The sequence below is a fragment of the Scyliorhinus torazame genome, chromosome 1, assembly GCF_047496885.1.
Source record: "Scyliorhinus torazame isolate Kashiwa2021f chromosome 1, sScyTor2.1, whole genome shotgun sequence".
In the NCBI taxonomy this organism is placed as follows: domain Eukaryota; kingdom Metazoa; phylum Chordata; class Chondrichthyes; order Carcharhiniformes; family Scyliorhinidae; genus Scyliorhinus; species Scyliorhinus torazame.
The window spans coordinates 368,715,897-368,737,751 of NC_092707.1; the positions used below are offsets into that span (position 1 = coordinate 368,715,897).

Consider the following 21,855-nt stretch of genomic DNA (forward strand, 5'->3'; position numbering starts at 1 on the left):
GCCTCCACAATCTCCTCAGTTATCTCCTTTAGAACTCTTGGGTATAATCCACCCGGTCCAGGTGATTTATCCACCTTCAGACCTTTCAGTTTCCCCAGAACCTTCTCCTGAGTGATGGCCACTACACTCACCTCTGCTCCCTGATTCTCCTGGAGCTCTGGTATCCCACTGGTGTTTTCCATCGTGAAGACTGATGCAAAGTAACTATTTAGTTCCTCTGCCATTTTTTTGTTTCCTCCTACTATTTCCAAGCTTCATTTTCCAGTGGTCCAATGTCCAATTTTGCCTCTGTCTTACCTTTTATATATCGAAAAAAATTCTTGCTATCTTCTTTTATATTAGCCATGATGTGGAGATGCCGGCGTTGGACTGGGGTGAGCACAGTACGAAGTCTTACAACACCAGGTTAAAGTCCAACAGGTTTGTTTCGATGTCACTAGCTTTCGGAGCGCTGCTCCTTCTTCAGGTGAATGAAGACCTCTTCATTCACCTGAGGAAGGAGCAGCGCTCCGAAAGCTAGTGACATCGAAACAAACCTGTTGGACTTTAACCTGGTGTTGTAAGACTTCGTACTGTTCTTTTATATTACTCGCTAGCTTACACTCATATTTCATCTTCTCCCCCCTTATTGCTTTTTTAGTTGTCCTCTGCTCGCTTTTAAAGGCTTCCCACTAATTCTCGCCACTTTGTATGCTTTTTCTTTTGCTTTCATGCTGTCCCAGATTTCCCTCATCAGCCATGGATGCCTCGTCCTCCCCTTAGCATGTTTCCTCCTCCTTGGGATGAATTTCTGTTGTGCCTCCCAATAACCCCCAAAAACTCCTGCCATTGCTGTTCCACTGTCTTCCCTGCTCGGCCCTCCTTCCAATTAACTTTGGCCAGCTCATCCCTCATGACTTTGCGGTTACCTTTATTCAATTGTAATACCGTTCATCTGATTCCAGCGTCACCCTCTCAAACTGCAGGATAAATTCTATCATATTGTGGTAACTGCTCCGTATGGGTTCCTTCACCTGAAGGGCAACACGGTAGCACAAGTGGATAGCACTGTGGCTTCACAGCGCCAGGGTCCCACGTTCGATTCCCTGCTGGGTCACTGTCTGTGCGGAGTCTGCACGTTCTCCTGTGTCTGCGTGGGTTTCTTCCGGGTGCTCCGGTTTCCTCCCGCAGTCCAAAGACGTGCAGGTTAGGTGGATTGGCCAAGATAAATTGCCCTTAGTGACCAAAAAATGTTAGGAGGGGTTATTGGGTTACGGGGATAGGGTGGAAGTGAGGATTTAAGTGGGTCGGTGCAGACTTGATGGGCCGAATGGTGTCCTTCTGCACTGTACGTTCTATATTCTATGAAGTTCCCTAATCAAGTCTGCTTCATTACACATCACCAAATCTAGAATTCCCTAGGGAGGCAAAGGCCAAAACATCGGCTTCTCTCACTCCCTGGACTCCTGGATCTTCCGACACCCCAAACATCATCACCTCTGGACTCAGAACCACCCCCATACCCAGCACCTCGGACATCACATCCGAGATCCCCTGACAGAACCCCCTCAATCTCGAGACCAGCCTGCTCAGGGGACTCCCTGCCCCCTTCCCCTGCCGATCAGCCTTATCCCTTTTTGGGCTAGCCCCCGGCCCGCGTCATGCGACACTCCAGGCACGTTCTCGGATGTCCACTGTCATCGATCCCTTCCCAATTGCGCCACACCAACCACACCTATGTCAGGAACCCTCGCCCCCTCCCCTTCCCCCACTCTCAAACAAAGAACCAACTCCATTCCCCCCACTCCCACGCCTTCCTTTTGGCAACCGCCCACTTCACTCCCATTAACTAGCCCGCCCAGCTGACCTGGTGGCCCCTGTCCAAAGTCTCCAATCACCCTTCCTCTCTCCAGTTCCCCTCCCGCCCAACCAACTCAACCGTCAACCCCTACAGAGTCACAAAAGGCACACTCAGCATCTTTGCCCCCCCCCGTAAGGACCTGCCCCAGAAAACCCACCACCAAACACTTTAGAAGCACACAAAACTCCTCCACAGTTCAATGTCCTCACACTCCTCCCAGTCCATTTTCCCTCATAAGTTCCATCGCCTCTTCTGGCATGTCGAAATAAAGCTCTTGCTTCTGGAAAGTCACCCACAAGTGGGCCGGGTATAATACCCCAAACTCCACTCCTTTGTCAAAGAGGACTGCCTTAATCCAATTAAACCTGGCCATCCTCTTCGCCGGCTCCGCACCCAGCTCCTGATACACCCGCAGCTCATTCCCTTCCCAGGTACATTTCCTGTTCTGCCTCGCCCATCGAAGAATTATCTCCTTGTCCAGAAAACGGTGCAACCTCACCACCATCGCCCTCGGAGGCTCGCTCGCTTGCGGCCTCCTCCTCAGGGCCCTGTGCGCTTGGTCCACCACCAGAGGCTGACCGAAGGCCCCTCCTCCATCAATCTCTCCAGCGTCCTTGCCACATACGCACCTTCACGCATCCCGACAATTCTTAAATTTTGCCTCCTGGAGCAATTCTCCAGATCCTCCACCTTCCCCCTCAGCCTCTTCTGGCTCTCCTGCATCACTCCCACCTCCACCATCACCGAGGCCAACTGTTCCTCGTGCTCCCCCACCACCTCCTCCACTTTCTGCATCTCCTGGCGCTGGGACTCAAGCATCTGCTCAACTTACCCGATCCCAAATCTAGGTAGTTCCACCACGTTGTCTAGGTCTTCCAGGGACTTTCCTCTGTTGCTAAAACTTATCATTCAGGAACTCTACCAACTGCTCCGTTGACCACTGGGAAGGCAGCACACCACACTTGTCATCCGCCACCTTACGCTATGGCGCACCACGGAAACTCTCCTGCTACCGCTGCTCTTTCTTGCAACATGCCTTGTCCGCAGATCCATCTACCAATCACACCAGAGGAGTATTACTTTTCCCGGGCACTCCTGTACCTTTTGCCCTCAAATACTGTGTCCTTCAGGCAGGAAAAAGACCAAAAAAATCCGCCTTGAGTGGGAGACACAAAATGTGTGATCACTCACTCCATGGCCGCCTCCGGAAGAGCTCAGAGGAAACTTAATGCCATTTCCTGTTTTGCCCTGCCCCCATTGGCATTGGACTGTAGAGTCTGCCTGAACCTCAGTCTGTTACCCTCCCTCATCCCAAACCCCCCAAAAAGCCCCTTTTGGGAAAGCATATATGACACATATTTCTTCTCACTATGAGTAACAGCTCACTGTAATGATATGTATATAGGCACGCCAGTGAAGGGTTAATTATTACATCTCAGTGTAATTCAAATACTAGAGGACAATACCAGTTCCCAGTATAAACATCATACCTCAGGGAATGCTGGGTAGTTTAGTAAAAGTTAGCAAAGGAGAGAGAGGCTGATCACAGCACGAGGAGTAGTTTAGATTAGAGAGCATTAACACGGGGATATCATTCGTGACTACTAAATTATTGATTATTGCTAGACAGATTCAACTTTATTACTAGTCATAGCTCAGTAGCGTGTGCAAACTTCATTTAATTAATCGTTAGCCAATGAATTAGTTTTGATCAATCTAAAGGTTGGTGGTTTCTTTGTCATCAACTCAACGGACCATTCTGGATCAAAAGGCGAAGAACAACGACATATTACCACCAAAGGTAATATAAGACTCACCTGTGAATGAGGACCATCCCTCCACCTTCTTCCTTTAACACTGCCTCTTGCCTCTGTCCCAGTGTTTCCGATTTCTTCTTGCCGTATCACCGCCTCCTCCACCCTCTCTTGATTCTGACAGTGCATGAAACCCAGGCCTCACAAAGAAAATCCAACTCTGGCCCTTCAACAAGCTGACAACAAGCTCATTGATATGTTCAGTTGGCCAATTACACAGTATGGACACGCATTCTCTTCTGGCTTCTGTCAGCACCATTTAAACTGAGCATGCTGGCTTGCCATGGGTGGGTTTCAGTAACTGCCCATACCCATTTCCCACCCTCTCTGATGAATTGAAATTCTGTCCGAGGGCAAAGCACATGGAACATTCTCAGGCTTCACTTTTCCCCTGATTGGGCGCGGTGGCCCACCTCTAGATCAGTAACCTGATGGTTTGAGTCTCGATTATTGTATCAGTAATATTCAGCTCTGCCATGCTTCATCTCGCTGTGATACTCTTGGCTGTTCCAGCTGAAGCTAACACAGTGGGATTCTCCCAGCCCAGGCTAGATCAGAGAATCGCCGGGACGTGCGCAAATCGCGCGAAGCCGCTCCGAAGCCGGTCCGCCGATTCTCTGGAGAGCAGCCACGCAAAAAAAAACCCCGAGTCCCGCCGCCGCCGTTCACACCTGGTCTTACCCGGCGGGGATGCATCCGGGTGGGGGAGGGGGGGCTCCGCTGTGGCCTGGCCCGCGACCGGGACCTACTGATCGGCGGGCCGGTCTCTCGGGCTGGGGGCCTCTTTTGTTCCACGCCGGCCCCTGTAGTCCTACACCATGTTGCGTCAGGGCTGGCGCGGGGAAGGGAGCCACTGCGCATGCACGCATAGGTGCCGGTCCCACTGCCCATGCGTAGACCCGCGGCGCCCTTCTGACACTGGAGATCAGCAGCTGGATTGCCGTGGGTCACTCCAGTGCCGTGCTGGCCCCCTGTAGGGGTCAGAATCGCTGCTCCTGAGGCCATGTTGATGCCATCGAGAAATGCGACGGCGTTTATGATGGCGTCAACACTTAGCCCCAGGATCAGAGAATCCCGCCCAGTGTGTTGGTCAATTGTTTGTCTCAATGAAATTCCTGCTCCGTAATTCCCTGTGTTTGTGAAACTCCTAAGTGACCAGTTGGATGTGCCACTGACGGGCCTTTTCACACCAATTCAATGCATGCCGATTCTGCTTTTCATTTTCACTCTGCCAAGAATTTGTATGGCGCTGCCAGGTGCTCGCATTTACACTTCTTTTCCTCCTCTTCGTGTTTGTAGCTTCTCTTTCTTCCCCAAGCTTAACATAGAACATAGAACAGTACAGCACAGAACAGGCCCTTCGGCCCTCGATGTTGTGCCGAGCTTTGTCCAAAACCAAGATCAAGCTATCCCACTCCCTGTCATTCTGGTGTGCTCCATGTGCCTATCCAATAACCGCTTGAAAGTTCCTAAAGTGTCTGACTCCACTATCACAGCAGGCAGTCCATTTCACACTCTAACCACTCTCTGAGTAAAGAACCAACCTCGGACATCCCTCCTATATCTCCCACCCTGAACCTTATAGTTATGCCCCCTTGTAACAGCTACATCCACCCGAGGAAATAGTCTCTGAACGTCCACTTCATCTATCCCCCTCATCATCTTATAAACCTCTATTAAGTCGCCTCTCATCCTCCTTCGCTCCAATGAGAAAAGCCCTAGCTCCCTCAACCTTTCCTTATAAGACCGACTCTCCAATCTAGGCAACATCTTGGTAAATCTCCTTTGCACCCTTTCCAATGCTTCCACATCCTTCCTATAATGAGGTGACCAGAACTGCACACAATACTCCAAATGTGGTCTCTTGTGATGCTCTGCTGCAGCCTTCTTTTCAAGCTCTTCTAAGAGGCGAACATGTCCCTTGATTGATTGATTGATTGATATTTATTGTCACATGGACTGAAGTACAGTGAAAAATATTTTTCTGCGGCCAAGGGAATGTACACAGTACGTACACAGTAGACAAAAGGAATAATCGAGCAGTTGGGGTGGGTTTAAACTAATATGCCAGGGGGATGGGAACCTATGCAAGGAGTCAGATAAAGAGGGAGCAAGGGCAAAAACAAAAGATGGAAAAGTGAATAAGAAAAGTGATAGGTGGAGAAACCAAGGTCAAAATTCAAACAGGGCAGTAGAGAAAAATATCGGGACCAAACATGTGAAAATATGTGAAAAAGACAAACTTGGGGCAGCACGGTGGCGCAGTGGGTTAGCCCTGTTGCCTCACAGCGCTGAGGTCCCAGGTTCGATCCCGGCCCTGGGTCACTGTCCGTGTGGAGTTGGCACATTCTCCCCATGCTTGCGTGGGTTTCGCCCCCACAACCCAAAGATGTGCAGGGTAGGTGGATTGGCCATGCTAAATTGTCCCTTAATTAGAAAAAATGAATTGGGTACTCTAAATTTATTTTTAAAAAATTAATAAAATAATAAAAAGAAAAAGACAAACTTAAAGGCTCTGTGTCTTAATGCACGGAGCATTTGCAATAAAGTGGATGAACTAATCATAGATATAAATGGGTATGGTATAATTGGGATTATGGAGACAGGGCTGCAGGGTGACCAGGGATGGGAACTGAATGTCCCAGGTTTTCAGTATTTAGGAAGGACAGGCATAAAAGAAAAGGTGGTGGTGTGGCACTGCTGGTTGAAGAGGAAACTAACACAATAGTGAGAAAGGATATTAGCTCTGACAATGTGGAATCTGTATGGGTAGAGTTGAGAAATACCAAGGGACAAAAAACATTAGTGGGTGTCATATATAGACCCCCAAACTGCAGTGGTGACGTTGAGAATGGCATTAAACACGAGTTTAGAGATGCATGTAAAAAGGAAATATCAGTGATTATGGGTGATTTTAATCTTCACATAGATTGGAAAATCAAATTAGCCACAATGCCGCAGAGGAGGAATTCCTGAAGTGTATACGGGATGGTTTTCTTGACCAATATGTGGCGGAACCAACTAGAGAGCAGGCCATCTTAGACTGGGTACTGTGTAATCAGAAGGGAATCGTTGCCAATCTGGCGGTACGAGACCCCTTGGGGATGAGCGACCATAACATGATAGAATTTTTTACCAAGATGGAGAGTGAAGTAACTGATTCGGATACTAGGGTGCTAAATCTTAATAAAGGGAACTATAAGAATATGAGGCGTGAGTTGGCCTTGATAGATTGGGGAGCGTTACTTAAAGGGATGACAGTGGATAGACATTGGCAAACATTCAAGGAACGAATGGGGGAACTACAGCAACTGTTCATTCCTGTCTGGCAGAAAAGCAAAGAGGGTAAGAGGGCCAATCCATGGCTGACAAAGGAAATTAGAAATAGTATCCAATCCAACAAAGAAGCATACAGATTGGCCAAGAAAAATAATAGGTCTGAGGATTGGGAGCAGTTTAGAATTCAGCAAAGAAGGATTGGATTGGATTGGATTTGTTTATTGTCACATGTACCGAGGTACAGTGAAAAGTATTTTTCTGCGAGCAGCTCAACAGATCATTAAGTACATGAGAAGAAAAGGGAATAAAAGAAAATACATAATAGGGCAACACAACATATACAATGTAATTACAAAAGCACTGGCATCGGATGAAGCATACAGCGTGTAGTGTTCATGAAATCAGTCCATAAGAGGGTCATTTAGGAGTCTGGTGACAGTGGGAAGAAGCTGTTTTTTGAGTCTGTTCGTGCGTGTTCTCAGACTTCTGTATCTCCTGCCCGATGGAAGAAGTTGGAAGAGTGAGTAAGCCGGGTGGGAGGGATCTTTGATTATACTGCCCGCTTTCCCCAGGCAGCGGGAGGTGTAGATGGAGTCAATGGATGGGAGGCAGGTTTGTGTGATGGACTGGGCGGTGTTCACGACTCTCTGAAGTTTCTTGCGGTCCTGGGCCGAGCAGTTGCCATACCAGGCTGTGATGCAGCCTGATAGGATGCTTTCTATGGTGCATCTGTGAAAGTTGGTAAGAGTCAATGTGGACATGCCAAATTTCCTTAGTTTCCTGAGGAAGTATAGGCGCTGTTGTGCTTTCTTGGTGGTAGCGTCGACGTGGGTGGACCAGGACAGATTTTTGGAGATGTGCACCCCTAGGAATTTGAAACTGCTAACCATCTCCACCTCGGACCCATTGATGCTGACAGGGGTGTGTACAGTACTTTGCTTCCTGAAGTCAATTACCAGCTCTTTCGTTTTGCTGGCATTGAGGGAGAGATTGTTGTCGCTACACCACTCCACTAGGTTCTCTATCTCGGATAGGACGAAGGGATTGATTAAGAAGTGGAAAGTACAGTAGAAAAGGAAGTTTGCAGGGAACAGAAAGACTGACACTAAGTGTTTCTATAGATATGTGAAGAGAAAGAGATTGGTAAAGAGAAGTGTAGGCCCCTACAGACAGAAACAAGATAATGCATAATAAGGGACAAAGAAATGGCTGAACAATTGAATACATACTTTGGTTCTGTCTTCACAAATGATGACACAAATCAGATACCAGAAATTCTGGAAAATGAAAGGTTCAGTGAGAGGGAAGAACTGAGGGAGATCAACATTGGTAGAGAAATGGTGCTGGGAAAACTGATGGGATTGAAGGCGGATAAATCCCCAGGACCTGAGAATCTGCATCCCAGCGTGCATAAGGAAGTGGCTCTGGAAATAGTGGATGCATTGGTGCTCATCTTCTGGGATTCTATAGACTCTGGAACTGTCCCTGCAGATTGGAGGGTAGCTCACGTCACTCCGATATTCAAAAACGGAGGTAGAGAGAAAACAGAATTATAGATCAGTAAGCCTAACATCTCTGGTGGGGAAAATGCTTGAATCCATTATCAAGGACTTGATAGCGGAACATTTAGAAAGCAGTGGCAGTTCAGTCGGAGTCAGCATGGATTTATGAAGGGAAAATCTTGCTTGACAAATCTGCTGGAATTCTTTGAAGATGTAACCAGTACAGTTGACATGGCGGGGGGGGGGGTGCAGTCAATGTGGTATATTTGGACTTTCAAAAGGTGCTTGACAAAGTCCCGCAGAAGAGGTTATTGTGTAAAATTAAACACGGGATTGGGGAAATGCATTGAGGTGGATAGAAAACTGGTTGGCAGAGAGGAAACAAAGAGTAGGGATTAATGCGTCCTTTTCAAATTGGCAGGCAGTAACTGGTGGGTACCACAGGGATCGGTGCTGGGACCCCAGCTATTCACAATACATATTAATGATTTGGATGAGGGAACAAAATGTAACATCTCAAAGTTTGCAGATGATACCAAATTAGGTGGGAGGGTGAATTGTGATGAGGATGCAGGGATCCTACAGCATGATCTGGACAGATTGGGCGAGTGGGCAAATCAATGGCAGATGCAGTATAATTTGGATAAGTGTGAGGTTATTCACTTTGGATGTAAAACCAGAAAGGCAGATTACTACCTGAATGGTTAAAAATTGGGAGAGGGGAGTGTGCAGCGGGACCTGGGTGTCCTTGTGCACTAGTCGTTTAAGGTAAGCATGCAGGTGCAGCAGGCAGTAAAGAAGGCTAATAGTATGTTGGCCTTCATTGCGAGAGGCTTCGAGTATAGAAGCAGGGACGTGTTGCTGCAATTATACAGCAATTATATTAGTGAGACCACACCTGAAGTATTGGGTGCAGTTTTGGGCTCCTTCTCTGAGGAAGGATGTTCTTGCTCTCGAGGGAGTGCAGCGAAGGTTTACCAGACTGATTCCAGGGATGGCGGGACTGTCATATGAGGAGAGATTGACTAGGTTGGGATAGTTCTCGCTGGAGTTCAGAAGAATGAGGGGGGATCTCATAGAGACTTATAACATTTTAACGGGACTAGACAGGGTAGATGCAGGTTACCAATGATGTGTGTGTCCAGAACCAGGGGTCACAGTCTGAGCATTCAGGATGACTATTTTGGGCAGATATAAGGAGACATTTTTTCACACAAAGAGTGGTGGGCCTGAGGAATTCATTACCAAAGGAAGTAGTTGATGCTAAAACATTGAATATTTTCAAGAGACGGCTGGACATAGCACTTGGGGAGAATGGGATCAAACGCTATGGGGAGAAAGCAGGATTAGGCTATTGAGTTGGATGATCAGCCATGATCGTGATGAATGGCGGAGCAGGCTCGAAGGGCCAAAAGGCCTCCTCCTGCTCCTATCTTCTATGTATCTATGACAGAGTACATTGACAAATGACACGTTGACAAATAGTGATTGGTGCGGATCAAGAGCCAAACAAAGCAAATACATGAGCAAGAGCAGCTTAGGGAACAGATCAGTCTGAGGGAGAGTTGTTGAGGAGTCTAGTAGCTGTGGGGAAGAAGTTGTTCCTATGTCTGGATGTGCGGGTCTTGAAGACTCCTGTATCTTCTGCCTGATGGAAGGGTCAGGAAGAGCACGAAGCCTGGGTGGGAGAGCTCTCTGACAATGCTGTCTGCCTTCCTCTGTTGCTGGAGCCTGATTTACTAATTTTAAGATAAAAGCAAAATACCACAGCTGCTGGAAATCTGAAGGAAAAACAGAAATGCTGGAAATACTGAGCAGGCTTCATCGCATCAGTGGGGAGAGAAACAATTATTCACATTCTGAGTCAAATATGACATTTTTTTGAAGGCCTAATGAGTATTTCCAGCACATTTTGATTTTCTTTGTGTTAATTCTAACCTGCACGTCATACCCATGATATAATGCCTCTTAATGTAATTCTTAATTCTTCCAGTAATTTACTTAAACTTAAAAGTTGAACAGCCTATTTTGATCTCCAGATGAGATTTGATTCGACTTAAGCTGCTCTCAATTGTTTCAGCTTGGCTCGCCTCCAAATTCTCTTTCTGGTGTAAAGAACTGCATTAACCACAAGGCCACAGTTCCAATGAATTGAAATATGATATCTTGTGTGTGAAGTAATCTAGGAGGCAGTGTGCCCAAGTGAACAATAACCCGTTTACTGCAGCAGATATCGATACAGGAAACAGGGATCCGTGAAAGTGTTTGGGATCCCATCCCAGGATGGTGATGTCCATCAATGGTCTCCAGTGCTGACTGACAGGTGCAAGGGCTAATCGGGGTTCATGTCCGCTTCTTGCATACCTCACCCATCCTGGGGTCATAGCGCTCACCAGCTTTGAAGGAAGAAGAATTGCCCAGTTCCTCCCTGCCCCACCCAAACCTTCACCAGGCCAATCCGGAAAATGTCAGCTTTGTCTGGGTGTTGAAAGAGTGGACACAGGGAGAATGTTTCCTCCTGTAGGGTAGAGTGCGACTAGAGGCCATCAGTACAAGATAGTAACCAAGAATTCCCATAAGGAAGATGAAACATCTTCACCCAAAGAGTGGTAACATTGTGGAACTCATTGTTAATTATTATTAATTCTAATTAATTAATTATTAACACAGGAATTGGTTCAACAAAGGGTATAGATACTTTAAAGGGGAATCTAGACAAGCATATGAGGGGGAAGAATTAAAATGGTAGCTTTAGATGAGAGAAGATGGAACAGGCTCGGGTGGAGCATCATCACAGGAATGGATAGGTTGGACCGACTGGCCTGTAAATTATTCAACATATCTGCAATTGGAAACGATTCAGGCTAGCAAGACCCGTCAGCATAGGGGGTCCCCCACTCTTGGTTCTGCCGAATGAGATTTGCCTTTTAACAGGTAGGCCAAGGTTTGGCTTCTTACAAGCCATTGCAGAGACAGTGGTGACCAGTTGGCTGGGTGCGAAAGCCGGCGTGTAGCTCTCCAGCTGCACAGCTGAGTTCTCTCTCCATATTCTCTGGCACTCGGTGGACAGAAAAACTGGGGGGAAGGGGGTGGCTTTCGCTGTCACTCCGGCAAGGCGGGGCCTGATAGCGCTGGCAATGCATGCGCATGCTCCACAGAGGCTGGGGCAGCCATTTCTAAAGGGCTTCCTGATCTGCGTTAAAACAAAACTTCCTCTTCTAGGGACGTGGGGACCCACCCCACTCCCCCACAAGCCACAAGCACCGGCACAGCCCACCCTGAAACACCCCCTCCTCACAAAAGCACTGGGGCAACCTTCCTCCTCACATAAGCAGTGGGGCAACAACCCCCATGCAAACACCGGGACAACCCCCACCACACAAGCACCGTGGCAACCCCCACCACACAAGCACTGCGGCAACCCCCACCACACAAGCACTGCGGCAACCCCCACCACACAAGCACTGCGGCAACCCCCACCACACAAGCACCGTGGCAACCCTCAACACACAAGCGCTGTGGCAACCCTCACCACACAAGCACTGTGGCAACCCCCACCACACAAGCACTGCGGCAACCCCCACCACACAAGCACTGCGGCAATCCCCACCACACAAGCACTGCGGCAACCCCCACCATACAAGCACTGCGGCAACCCCCACCACACAAGCACTGCGGCAACCCCCACCACACAAGCACCGTGGCAACCCTCAACACACAAGCACCGTGGCAACCCTCACCACACAAGCACTGTGGCAACCCTCACCACACAAGCACCGGGGCTACCCCTACCACACAAGCCGGGGAAACCCCCACCACACAAGCACCGGGGCTACCCCCACCACACAAGCCGGGGAAACCCCCACCACACAAGCCGGGGAAACCCCCACCACACAAGCACCGGGGCTACCCCCACCACACAAGCCGGGGAAACCCCCACCACACAAGCACCGGGGCTACCCCCACCACACAAGCCGGGGAAACCCCCACCACACAAGCACCGGGGCTACCCCCACCACACAAGCCGGGGAAACCCCCACCACACAAGCACCGGGGCGACCCCCACCACACAAGCTGGGGAAACCCCCACCACATAAGCCGGGAAACCCCCACCACCCAAGCACCGGGGCTACCCCCACCACACAAGCACCGGGGCGATCCCCACCACACAAGCACCGGGGCGACCCCCACCACACAAGCACCGGGGCGACCCCCACCACACAAGCCGGGGAAACCCCCACCATACAAGCACCGGGGCGACCCCCACCACATAAGCGCCGTGGCTACCCCCACCACACAAGCTGGGGAAACCCCGCCACAGTCAGGCACCAGGGTAAGCCCCCTCACACACAAGGGTAGCTCCTCCAATGGGACTCCCCAGAGTGTCTGCCCCTGGAACAGTGTCCTGGCCGTTGCAGGGGGCCAGGGGGAAATGCCAGGGCACTACGAAGGCATGTCCCCCCCCCCCCAGGGGACATATTTACCTTTGCACCCCCTGTTGGGTTCCCATTTACTGCTTCCCGTTTTTCAATACCTGTTGTAAATCGCGCCGATTCCTGGGGGGAGCGGACGGTGGAAAGCCCTTAAATTTATTTAAATGAGGTTCCAGTCCTCATTGTGCCACCGATGAGATGCGGGGAAAATCTGAAACACGAGGTCTCGCCAATGAGAATCTCGTTTTCCAATTCTCACGGCAAATAGGTGGAAGATTGTCCCGTGTCAGTTCCCAAGGTGGGTTACTCTGGGTACAGTTGATCGGTGATCCTTTGCTAGTTTATGGCTCAATACTCTTGCCTTCTCTAACTGATGGACACATAATTAGACATTTTATTTCAGGCTCATTACAGATCAGGTTTATTGAGAAATAAAATAAAAGCACAAAATAGCAGTAACTAGATAAATGATAGTTAACTTCAATTGGGAGAAATATAGAAAGGATGGTGAACTTGTTATTGAAAAGATTCAAGATCTACCCCAATATAACTTAAGGGCATACATCATGTGCTCAATACATCTCTCGATTTAATTCGAATGAAGATGTCTTCGGGATTTGGTTACAAAATCCATATTCTTCTCATCACAAAATCAATATTCCTCCAGGTCAAACCCTGTCAGACTTGGCATGCCATATTCGAATGGAAACGGCAGTGTAAATGTGTCACAAAGTCAGTAATAAAAAGGAGGGAGAATAAAATTCACAACCTTAATCACAGCATTTACCTCAGGATCTTTCACCACAGCAAGCGTTTATCGGGATCAATTATGTCACTTCCCTTCATAAACCCGAGTCCAATCATTTAAAATGTAACTTTATAATTGCAAATCAGTTACTTACTTATACGGACCTGAATAGTGAATTAATTTAGAATGATACTTAACCATTTACGGATAAACTTCAGAATTAAGCACTGTGACTTCAACTTCTGCAGTCATATTATTGAAGAATTGTACTTTCCCAATCATCACAATCCATGAGCTCATTCTTCAAGCTCAAAAGGACTGGGAGACCATGGTAACTCAAGCAACTAAAACCCACTCTCCATCCTGACTCTCTCTCCTTTTTGTTTTTTGTTTCTCGGTTCCCTTAGCTTGTTCCAACACAATGCCATCCCTCCCCCATATGACCACTGTCCCTTTTGTTCAATTGCTCCCTTATAAAACATTACAGCGCAGTACAGGCCCTTCGGCCCTCGATGTTGCGCCGACCTGTGAAACCAATCTAAAGCCCATCTACACTATTCCGTTATCATCCATATGTTTATCCAATGACCATTTAAATGCCCTTAATGTCCACGCCCCTACTACTCTCTGAGTAAAGAACCTATCTCTGACATCTGTCCTATATCTATTTCCCCTCAATTTAAAGCTATGTCCCCTCATGCTAGCCATCACCATCCGTGGAAAAAGGCTCTCACTGTCCACCCTATCTAATCCTATGATCCCTAGTTCTCCTATTAATACACATTCTGCTATCTTTCCTTTTGCCAATATTAACACTCTTCAGTCCTTGATGGCTCCATTAATACACCCATCTGTCTCGTGCCCAGGGCATCTTTGTCAATCTCTCCTTTCCTCTGACGTTACCCTGTCCTTTAATCTGCCCCACCTCCTCCACCCATCTCTCCAACTATATAATTCATTACATTTCTACCCCCCCCTTCCGTTCTGTAGAAGGGCCATATGGACTTGAAACATTAACCCTGTGTGGTATTATAGGTATTACGGTACCTGATAGGCTAAAGCACCATTGGTGGAAACTGTATGCTTGCTATTGGTTAGAGTGTATGACAGCTCCGCCCTGATAGGTGGGGTATAAGAACCCTTGCCGTCCCAGCAGCCCTCATTCTGTACCTGAGCTGCTGGGGGAAACATCTAGCTTATTAAAGCCTTCAGTTGGACTACAACCTCACTTTAGTGGTCATTGATCGTGCATCACCCTGTTTCTTTCTCCACATAAGCTGCCAGACCTGCTGAGTTTATCCAACATTTTCTGATTTTATTTCAGATTTCCAGCATCCGCAGAATTTTGCTTTTATTTAACTAAAATGTATTCGACCAGAAAAGTGATCCTAAAATGATCTCTTTCTTGAAAGAGCTATGGTATCCCAAAACTTGCAGCTCAGATGAAGGATGTTTGGCCAATCATGGCCTGCGTTGGTTCTCTGAAAGACAGTCTCTCGTTTGTGCTTTTCTCTGTAACCTTGTACATTCCCTTTTTAAAATTCTTTTATGGGATGTGGGCATTGCTGGCTAGACCAGGATTTGACCTGATCCAGGTAAGGAGGGCAGGTTTCCTTCCCTAAATGACATTAATAAGCAAGATGGGATTTGACGACAATCAAACTGGTTAGAGGGTACCATTGCCTTGGAGATTCCTACACTATCCGTGTCTTCCTGCAAGACCGTTATTTTCACATCTATTCTCTCACCTCCTGCATCTTATTCCAGTAATTCAGGAACTAGTATTCCAGAGTACCAGCGTGATGCTCTGAGGACCCAGGTTCCAGTCCCACCACGGTACAGGGTGAAATTTGAATTCACTAAATGGAATAACTTTGAATGGAACATATATAAGTGAGGGTTGGTGAGGACTGATGAGACTGCTAAAGGCTATTTTGGGGCGACATTCTGGCACAGCGGTTAGCATTGCTGCCTCACAGCGTCACGGGCCAAGGTTCAATCTGGCCTTGGGTGATTGCGTGGAGTTTGCACTTTCTCCCATGTCTGAGTGGGTTTCCTCCAGTTGCTCTGGTTTCCTCCCTCCCACTGTCCAAAGATGTGCAGCTTAGGTGTATTGGCCATGCTAAATTGCCCCTTAGTGTCCAAAGATGTGCAGGTAAGGTGGGGTTACGGGGATAGAGCGGGGGAGTGGGCCTAGGTAGGGTAGGGTGCTCTTTCAGAGGGCCGGTGCATACTCGATGGGACGAATAGCCTCCTGCTGCATTGTACTGGTTCTATGGTCCTTTGGTTCCCAGATGCACTGCAGTAACTCCAGTCACTTTTCAAGTTCTGAAATTTGTGTTTAAGCAACTGGTGCCACACATGGTTATCTAGGACACAAGCTGTCTCTTTTGTAAAAATAATAATCTTTATTGTCAAGAGTAGGCTTACATTAACACTGCAATGAAATTACTGTGAAAACCCCTAGTCGCCACATTCTGGCGCTTGTTCGGGTACACAGAGGGACGATTCAGAATGTCGAAATTACCTAACAGCACGTCTTTCGGGACTTGTGGGAGGAAACCTGAGCACCCGGAGGAAACCCACATAGACACAGGGAGAACATGCAGACTCCGCACAGGCAGTGACCCAAGCTGGGAATTGAACCTGTGAAGCGACAGTGCTAACCACTGTGCTACCATGCCACATTTGGAGTTCCTACATGGAACAGGATGCATTCTATAACCACTATACCAATTACCAGGGTGAAATATTCTTTGGCAGGAATACAAAACAGCTGGTAGTGAATTACTTCCTTATAGATACCTGCCTGAATTTCCTTTCTATTCATCTTGGTTGGCCTCTGTTGCGATAATACGCTGGGCATTGAAAGGCAGGTAAGTATGAGGAGGCCATTTTTTCACTCAAGTTGGTGACAAAATGGGAAGTGGGGGATGCATTCTTGGTGACAAATCTGTTGTTAGGAAAACAAAAATAGTTTTAAGGGATTTATATTTATATGGATAAACATGAGAAATAAGGTATAGTTTTAAATGGGTTTAATTTAATGTTTCTGTGCCTGGAAGTTAGATTCATACTTGACAAAGGTCTTTGTATGTGTGGGGGTTGGTTCAGTTCCAACTGTGTTTCTATTGTGTTTAGAGAGCGCTACGGTGTAAAGAGTAAATAGTCCAGAGAAAAATGCGGGCATTATTTAGCAACTGGAGGCCCTTTTAAGGGGAAAAAACTTTTAAGCTTAATTTGATGGCAGTTGGAGACAGGGGGCGTCATTCTCCGACCCCCCGCCGGGTCGGAGAATGGCCGTTGGCCGCCGTGAATCCTGCCCCCGCCGAAGTCTCCGGTACCGGAGATTGGGCAGGGGCGGGAATCGGGCTGCGCCGGTTGGCGGGACCCCCCGCTGGATTCTCCGGCCCGGATTGGCCGAAGTCCCGCCCAGAAATTGCCTGTCCCGCCGGCGTAAATCAAACCTGGTATTTACCGGCGGGACCAGGCGGCGTGGGCGGGGCACGGGGCGATCTGACCCCGGGGGGTGCCCCCATGGTGGCCTGGCCCGCGATCGGGGCCCACCGATCCGCGGGCGGGCCTGTGCCGTGGGGGCACTCTTTCCCTTCCGCCTCCGCTATGGCCTCCACCATGGCGGAGGCGGAAGAGACTCTCCCCACTGCGCATGCGCGGGAAACTGACAGCGGCCGCTGACGCTCCCGCGCATGCGCCGCATTTCCGCGCCATTTCCGCCAGCTGGCGGGGCGGAAATCTCTCCGGCGTCGGCCTAGCCCCTCAATGTTGGGGCTAGGCCGCCAAAGATGCGGAGCATTCCGCACCTTTGGGCCGGCGCGATGCCCGTCTGATTGGCGCCGTGTTTGGTGCCAGTCGGCGGACATCGCGCCGTTGGGGGAGAATTTCGCCCAGGATATCAGGGAGTGAACATCTTCCAACTCTGCCAGGAGACGTTAGACAGGACAAGATAGCTGCAAAGAGGCAGGCTTCAAATGACCAGTTACTGTCCAGATAACCAATTGGGACAGAAATAATGTCTTAAGACGGCTGACATTAAGAGAAGAGAGACAAAGGTATTGTACAGGAGAATTCAAGGAAGAGTAAACAAAGTGTTCTGGAGTAAAGAGACAATTCAGTAACCAGGTGTAAAGTGGGAAAGCAGGGGCTTTTTAGCACAGGGCTAAATCGCTGGCTTTGAAAGCAGACCAAGGCAGGCCAGCAGCACGGTTCAATTCCCGTACCAGCCTCCCCGACCAGGCACCGGAATGTGGCGACTAGGGGCTTTTCACAGTAACTTCATTTGAAGCCTACTTGTGACAATAAGTGATTTTCATTTAATTTTTCATTCAGGGGCTGGATTCTCCAAAATGGGGCTATGTCGCCACGCCGCGTAAAAGCGTGGGGCGTCATTCTCCAACCCCCAGCCGGGACGGAGAATGGCCGTTGGCCGCCGTGAATCCCGCCCCCGCCCCCGCCAAAGTCTCCGGTACCGGAGATTGGGCAGGGGTGGGAATCGGGCCGCGCCGGTTGGCGGGACCCCCCGCTGGATTCTCCGGCCCGAATGGGCCGAAGACCCGCCCAGAAATTACTTGTCCCGCCGGCGTAAATCAAACCTGGTATTTACCGGCGGGACCAGGCGGCGTGGGCGGGCTCCGGGGTCCTGGGGGGGGGACGCGGAGCGATCTGACCCCGGGGGGTGCCCCCATGGTGGCCTGGCCCGCGATCGGGGCCCACCGATCCGCGGGCGGGCCTGTGCCGTGGGGGCACTCTTTCCCTTCCGCCTCCGCTACGGCCTCCACCATGGCGGAAGAGACTCTCCCCACTGCGCATGCGCGGGAAACTGACAGCGGCCGCTGACGCTCCCGCGCATGCACCGGGAAACTGTCAGCGGCCACTGATGCTCCTGTGCATGCGCCGCATTTCCGCGCCAGCTGGCGGGGCAAAAAACGCCATTTCCGCCAGCTGGCGGGGCGGAAATCCCTCCGGCGTCGGCCTAGCCCCTCAATGTTGGGACTCGGCCCCCAAAGATGCAGAGCATTCCGCACCTTTGGGCCGGCGCGATGCCCGTCTGATTGGCGCTGTTTTTGGCACCAGTCGGCGGACATCGCGCCATTGGGGGAGAATTTCGCCCGTGGTGTTTGATTCCCCAGTTTCCTGCAAAAAATAAAGAGCGATTAACTTACCTGCAGGGGGCTAGCTGGGACCCGGGGAGCTTCACGCAGCTTTGTCTGCGGATACGGGCCAGTGCACCTCCGGTTCCGAGTCCGCATATGCGCACGGCGGTGACCTCCAGCGGTCGCGCCGAGCGCATGCGCAGACTCAGACTGCGGACCAACATGGACAATGTAGGCCCCCCCGATCGGCCGAGCGCCGCTGCAGCATACCAGCCTGATCACTGTCCCGGCCGACCATATGGCCCCCCCCAGTGCTCGATCCCCCTGCCCCCCAACAGGGCGGCCATGGACTGAGTCCGCAGCCGCCGTGCGAGAGTCCCGACTGGCCATACCACATTTGTTCCACGCCATCGGGAACTCGGCTGGTCGGGAGCGGAGTATTGCCGGGAGAGCCTCTGGCAATGGCCCCCCGCGCGGTGTAAATAGTGGAGGAGCGATTCTCCGAGACCCAGAGAAACGGGGGAGCGGCGCTGGGACCGATTCGGTCGGGAACTTCGGTTCCCCGCCCCTGCGCCAAACGCGATTTTGGCTGTGGAGAATCCAGCACTAATTCATGGTCCTGTGACCCTATTCATAGAATCCCTACAGTGCAGAAGGATGCCATTCAACCCATCGAGTCTACACAGACCTTTCGAAAGAGCATGCGCCATGTCTAGTCCCCTGTCCACCCTGTCCTTTCCCCGTAACCCCATGAGCACATCCCTGGACTCTAAGAAGCAATTTAACATGGCCTATCGACTTAACCCATACATATTTGGACTGTGGGAGGAAACTGGAGGAAACCCACGCTGACACGGGGAAAACGTACAAACGCCACACAGACAGTGACCCAAGGTAGAAATTTAACCTGAGTCCCTGGCGCTGTGAGGCAGCGGTGCTAACCACTGTGCCACTGTGCTGCCCCACATTTTATAAAAAATGTAAAAGTTACGCTCTTTTGAGCCAGGGTTTCATTCTGGGATCTTCCCGTCCAGTTATAACATCAACTGGGATTGACTGTGCACCCTACCTAAGATGTGCCTCAAGGCCTGGACCTGAAAACCTGCCATCCCCCTCCTAAAAATTCCCAATTCCTCCCTGCCCAAGAGATCTCGGACCTATCTGTGTCTGGACACCATGACTGTGGTGCTGCTTGCAGTTCCAACTGCACTCACACTGAGCTCAGGCACTGCTGGAACTGCAAGAGCTGATGGCCACTCAGACTGGCCAGCATCCCTCCAGGCCAGGACTGAGGGGGTGGAAGTCCGATCACCAGCTTGTTTAGGCCGCTGACAATGTATTATCACTGCGGGGAAGGCTTTTCTGACCTACCCCCACCCAGCCCCATAAAATGCAGCTTGGCGAGTTCAATGGGGAGGGCAAGAGATGCGTGGGAAGGAGTAGGAGTCTCGATTTAAAAAAACAGCCATCATTGCTGGTTCATTCTTCAGCTCTGATTATCACCAGTCATCAAATGAGTTCAGTGAAAGAAGGCAAGTCCTAATTATACAAACAGCTACTTTGATAGCTTTGCCAAATACTTTCCCCAGTCAGTGACAGACTGAATTGCTTTCAACTAAACTTTGCAATAAGGTGAGTTTTGTTGCTTTCGGCAGGCAATAATGATACAAGCCTAATCATAAATGAAACATTTCATTATTGTGCTGTTTAGTATTTTAAATGTCAGCATTCCAGGGTATTAATATAACATGGTACATTTTCCTCTGCCATCTCGTTTTAATCAGTGTTACGAAAACTGACAACGAATACATTGCAACAAATATTAGTTAAATTTCAAATGTCAGTGCCCGCATTAGCGCATTAACTCGTCAATAAAGGATATAAATCGACAGGGTTTAATTTCAAAGCACCTCAGGTTTATCCTCAATCAGGACTACAGAATCCAGCAAATCGTAGCATTTGGCATTTTGCCAGCACAGTCTAAATAAAGCACAGGTTAAATACCGACATTTGATCTGTGTCATCTGACAATGAATCAGCGAGCCTAGAAAGGGATCCTTTGTGCGTCTATGAATGGACATCTCCTAAATGGTCATTCAGATGTGAACTACAAATGTGAGTGTTGGCAGCCTATCCTGAGCATGGGAAGCAGGTTCACTGCAACCAACAACAACCCTTGCCTTATCTAGCAGTATCACACGAGGCCTGTTGCTAGCCCAATTGAAGAATTAAAATAGGTCAATTTGTCGAATGTTACAGGAAATGCTAACTCCAAGTGAATCCGAGTAAACAGATTAATGAGGAGTCTGAGATAGCGTGCATACATTGCTCTTGAAGAATGATCACTTCTTACCGGTTTAGGTCGATACTCTCGAAGAAAGGATTTCATGTCTCCACCTGCCATCAGCTCCAGTAGAATGAAACGAGGAAGAGCCTGCAGGCTGACTCCTATACATCGCACAATGTTCTGGTGGTAGAATTTACTGGAATAGTTGGAGAGAAGGACACATTAATTATTTCTAACAAAACCATCAATCATTGCATGACGTGACAATATGCAGGATGATCCACGAGAACCAATGCCCAGGAGCAATTTGGGGAAAACTAAGGTGATTGAGCCTGGTGAGGAAGACAGAGGCTAGATCCAGAAGCTAAGAATAAAGAAATATACAGAACTGCGGCTGTTTTTGCTTGAAGATAATATTGGTGGATCTACGCCATCCAGACTGTCATAAGCAGAGTTGAGGGTGTCCTGCTGACCTGTACCATTTTTGGTGAAGACCACGCCCATGGAACATGAGTTGGTTTTGTGCTGCTGTCGGCTGGGGATCAGGCTACATCCTAGAAGATGACGAGCTAAAATTCTTCATGAGGAAGACAAGAGTTTTGAAAGACGTTGGGGTGGATTCTCCATCAGCTGGCGCCGGTATCGGTGTCCACGATGCGGCAGAGAATCGCGAAATTGGGATTGGTGCCGGGCGTCAGTGGGCGCCAATACGAACACGATGCTACCTGAATCGAGGTCCATGGCCGCGTGCCAGCGGGAAGATGTAAATGAATACGAATGGGTCTTAATGAAGATAACATTGGGTCTTGATGACCCATTTGTATCCACTTAGCGGGCCCGG

General features: G+C 49.3%; 1 protein-coding gene across 1 annotated transcript in view; it reads right to left on the reverse strand.

Moving 5' to 3' along the window:
- Positions 1 to 21,855, reverse strand: part of LOC140426516 (ALK tyrosine kinase receptor-like) — a 1,637,280-nt gene that overhangs the window by 56,835 nt on the left and 1,558,590 nt on the right. Inside the window, exon 23 of the mRNA XM_072511388.1 lies at positions 21,081 to 21,210. Coding sequence (XP_072367489.1) covers positions 21,081 to 21,210 — 130 coding nt within the window. The remainder of the gene's footprint in view (positions 1 to 21,080; positions 21,211 to 21,855) is intronic.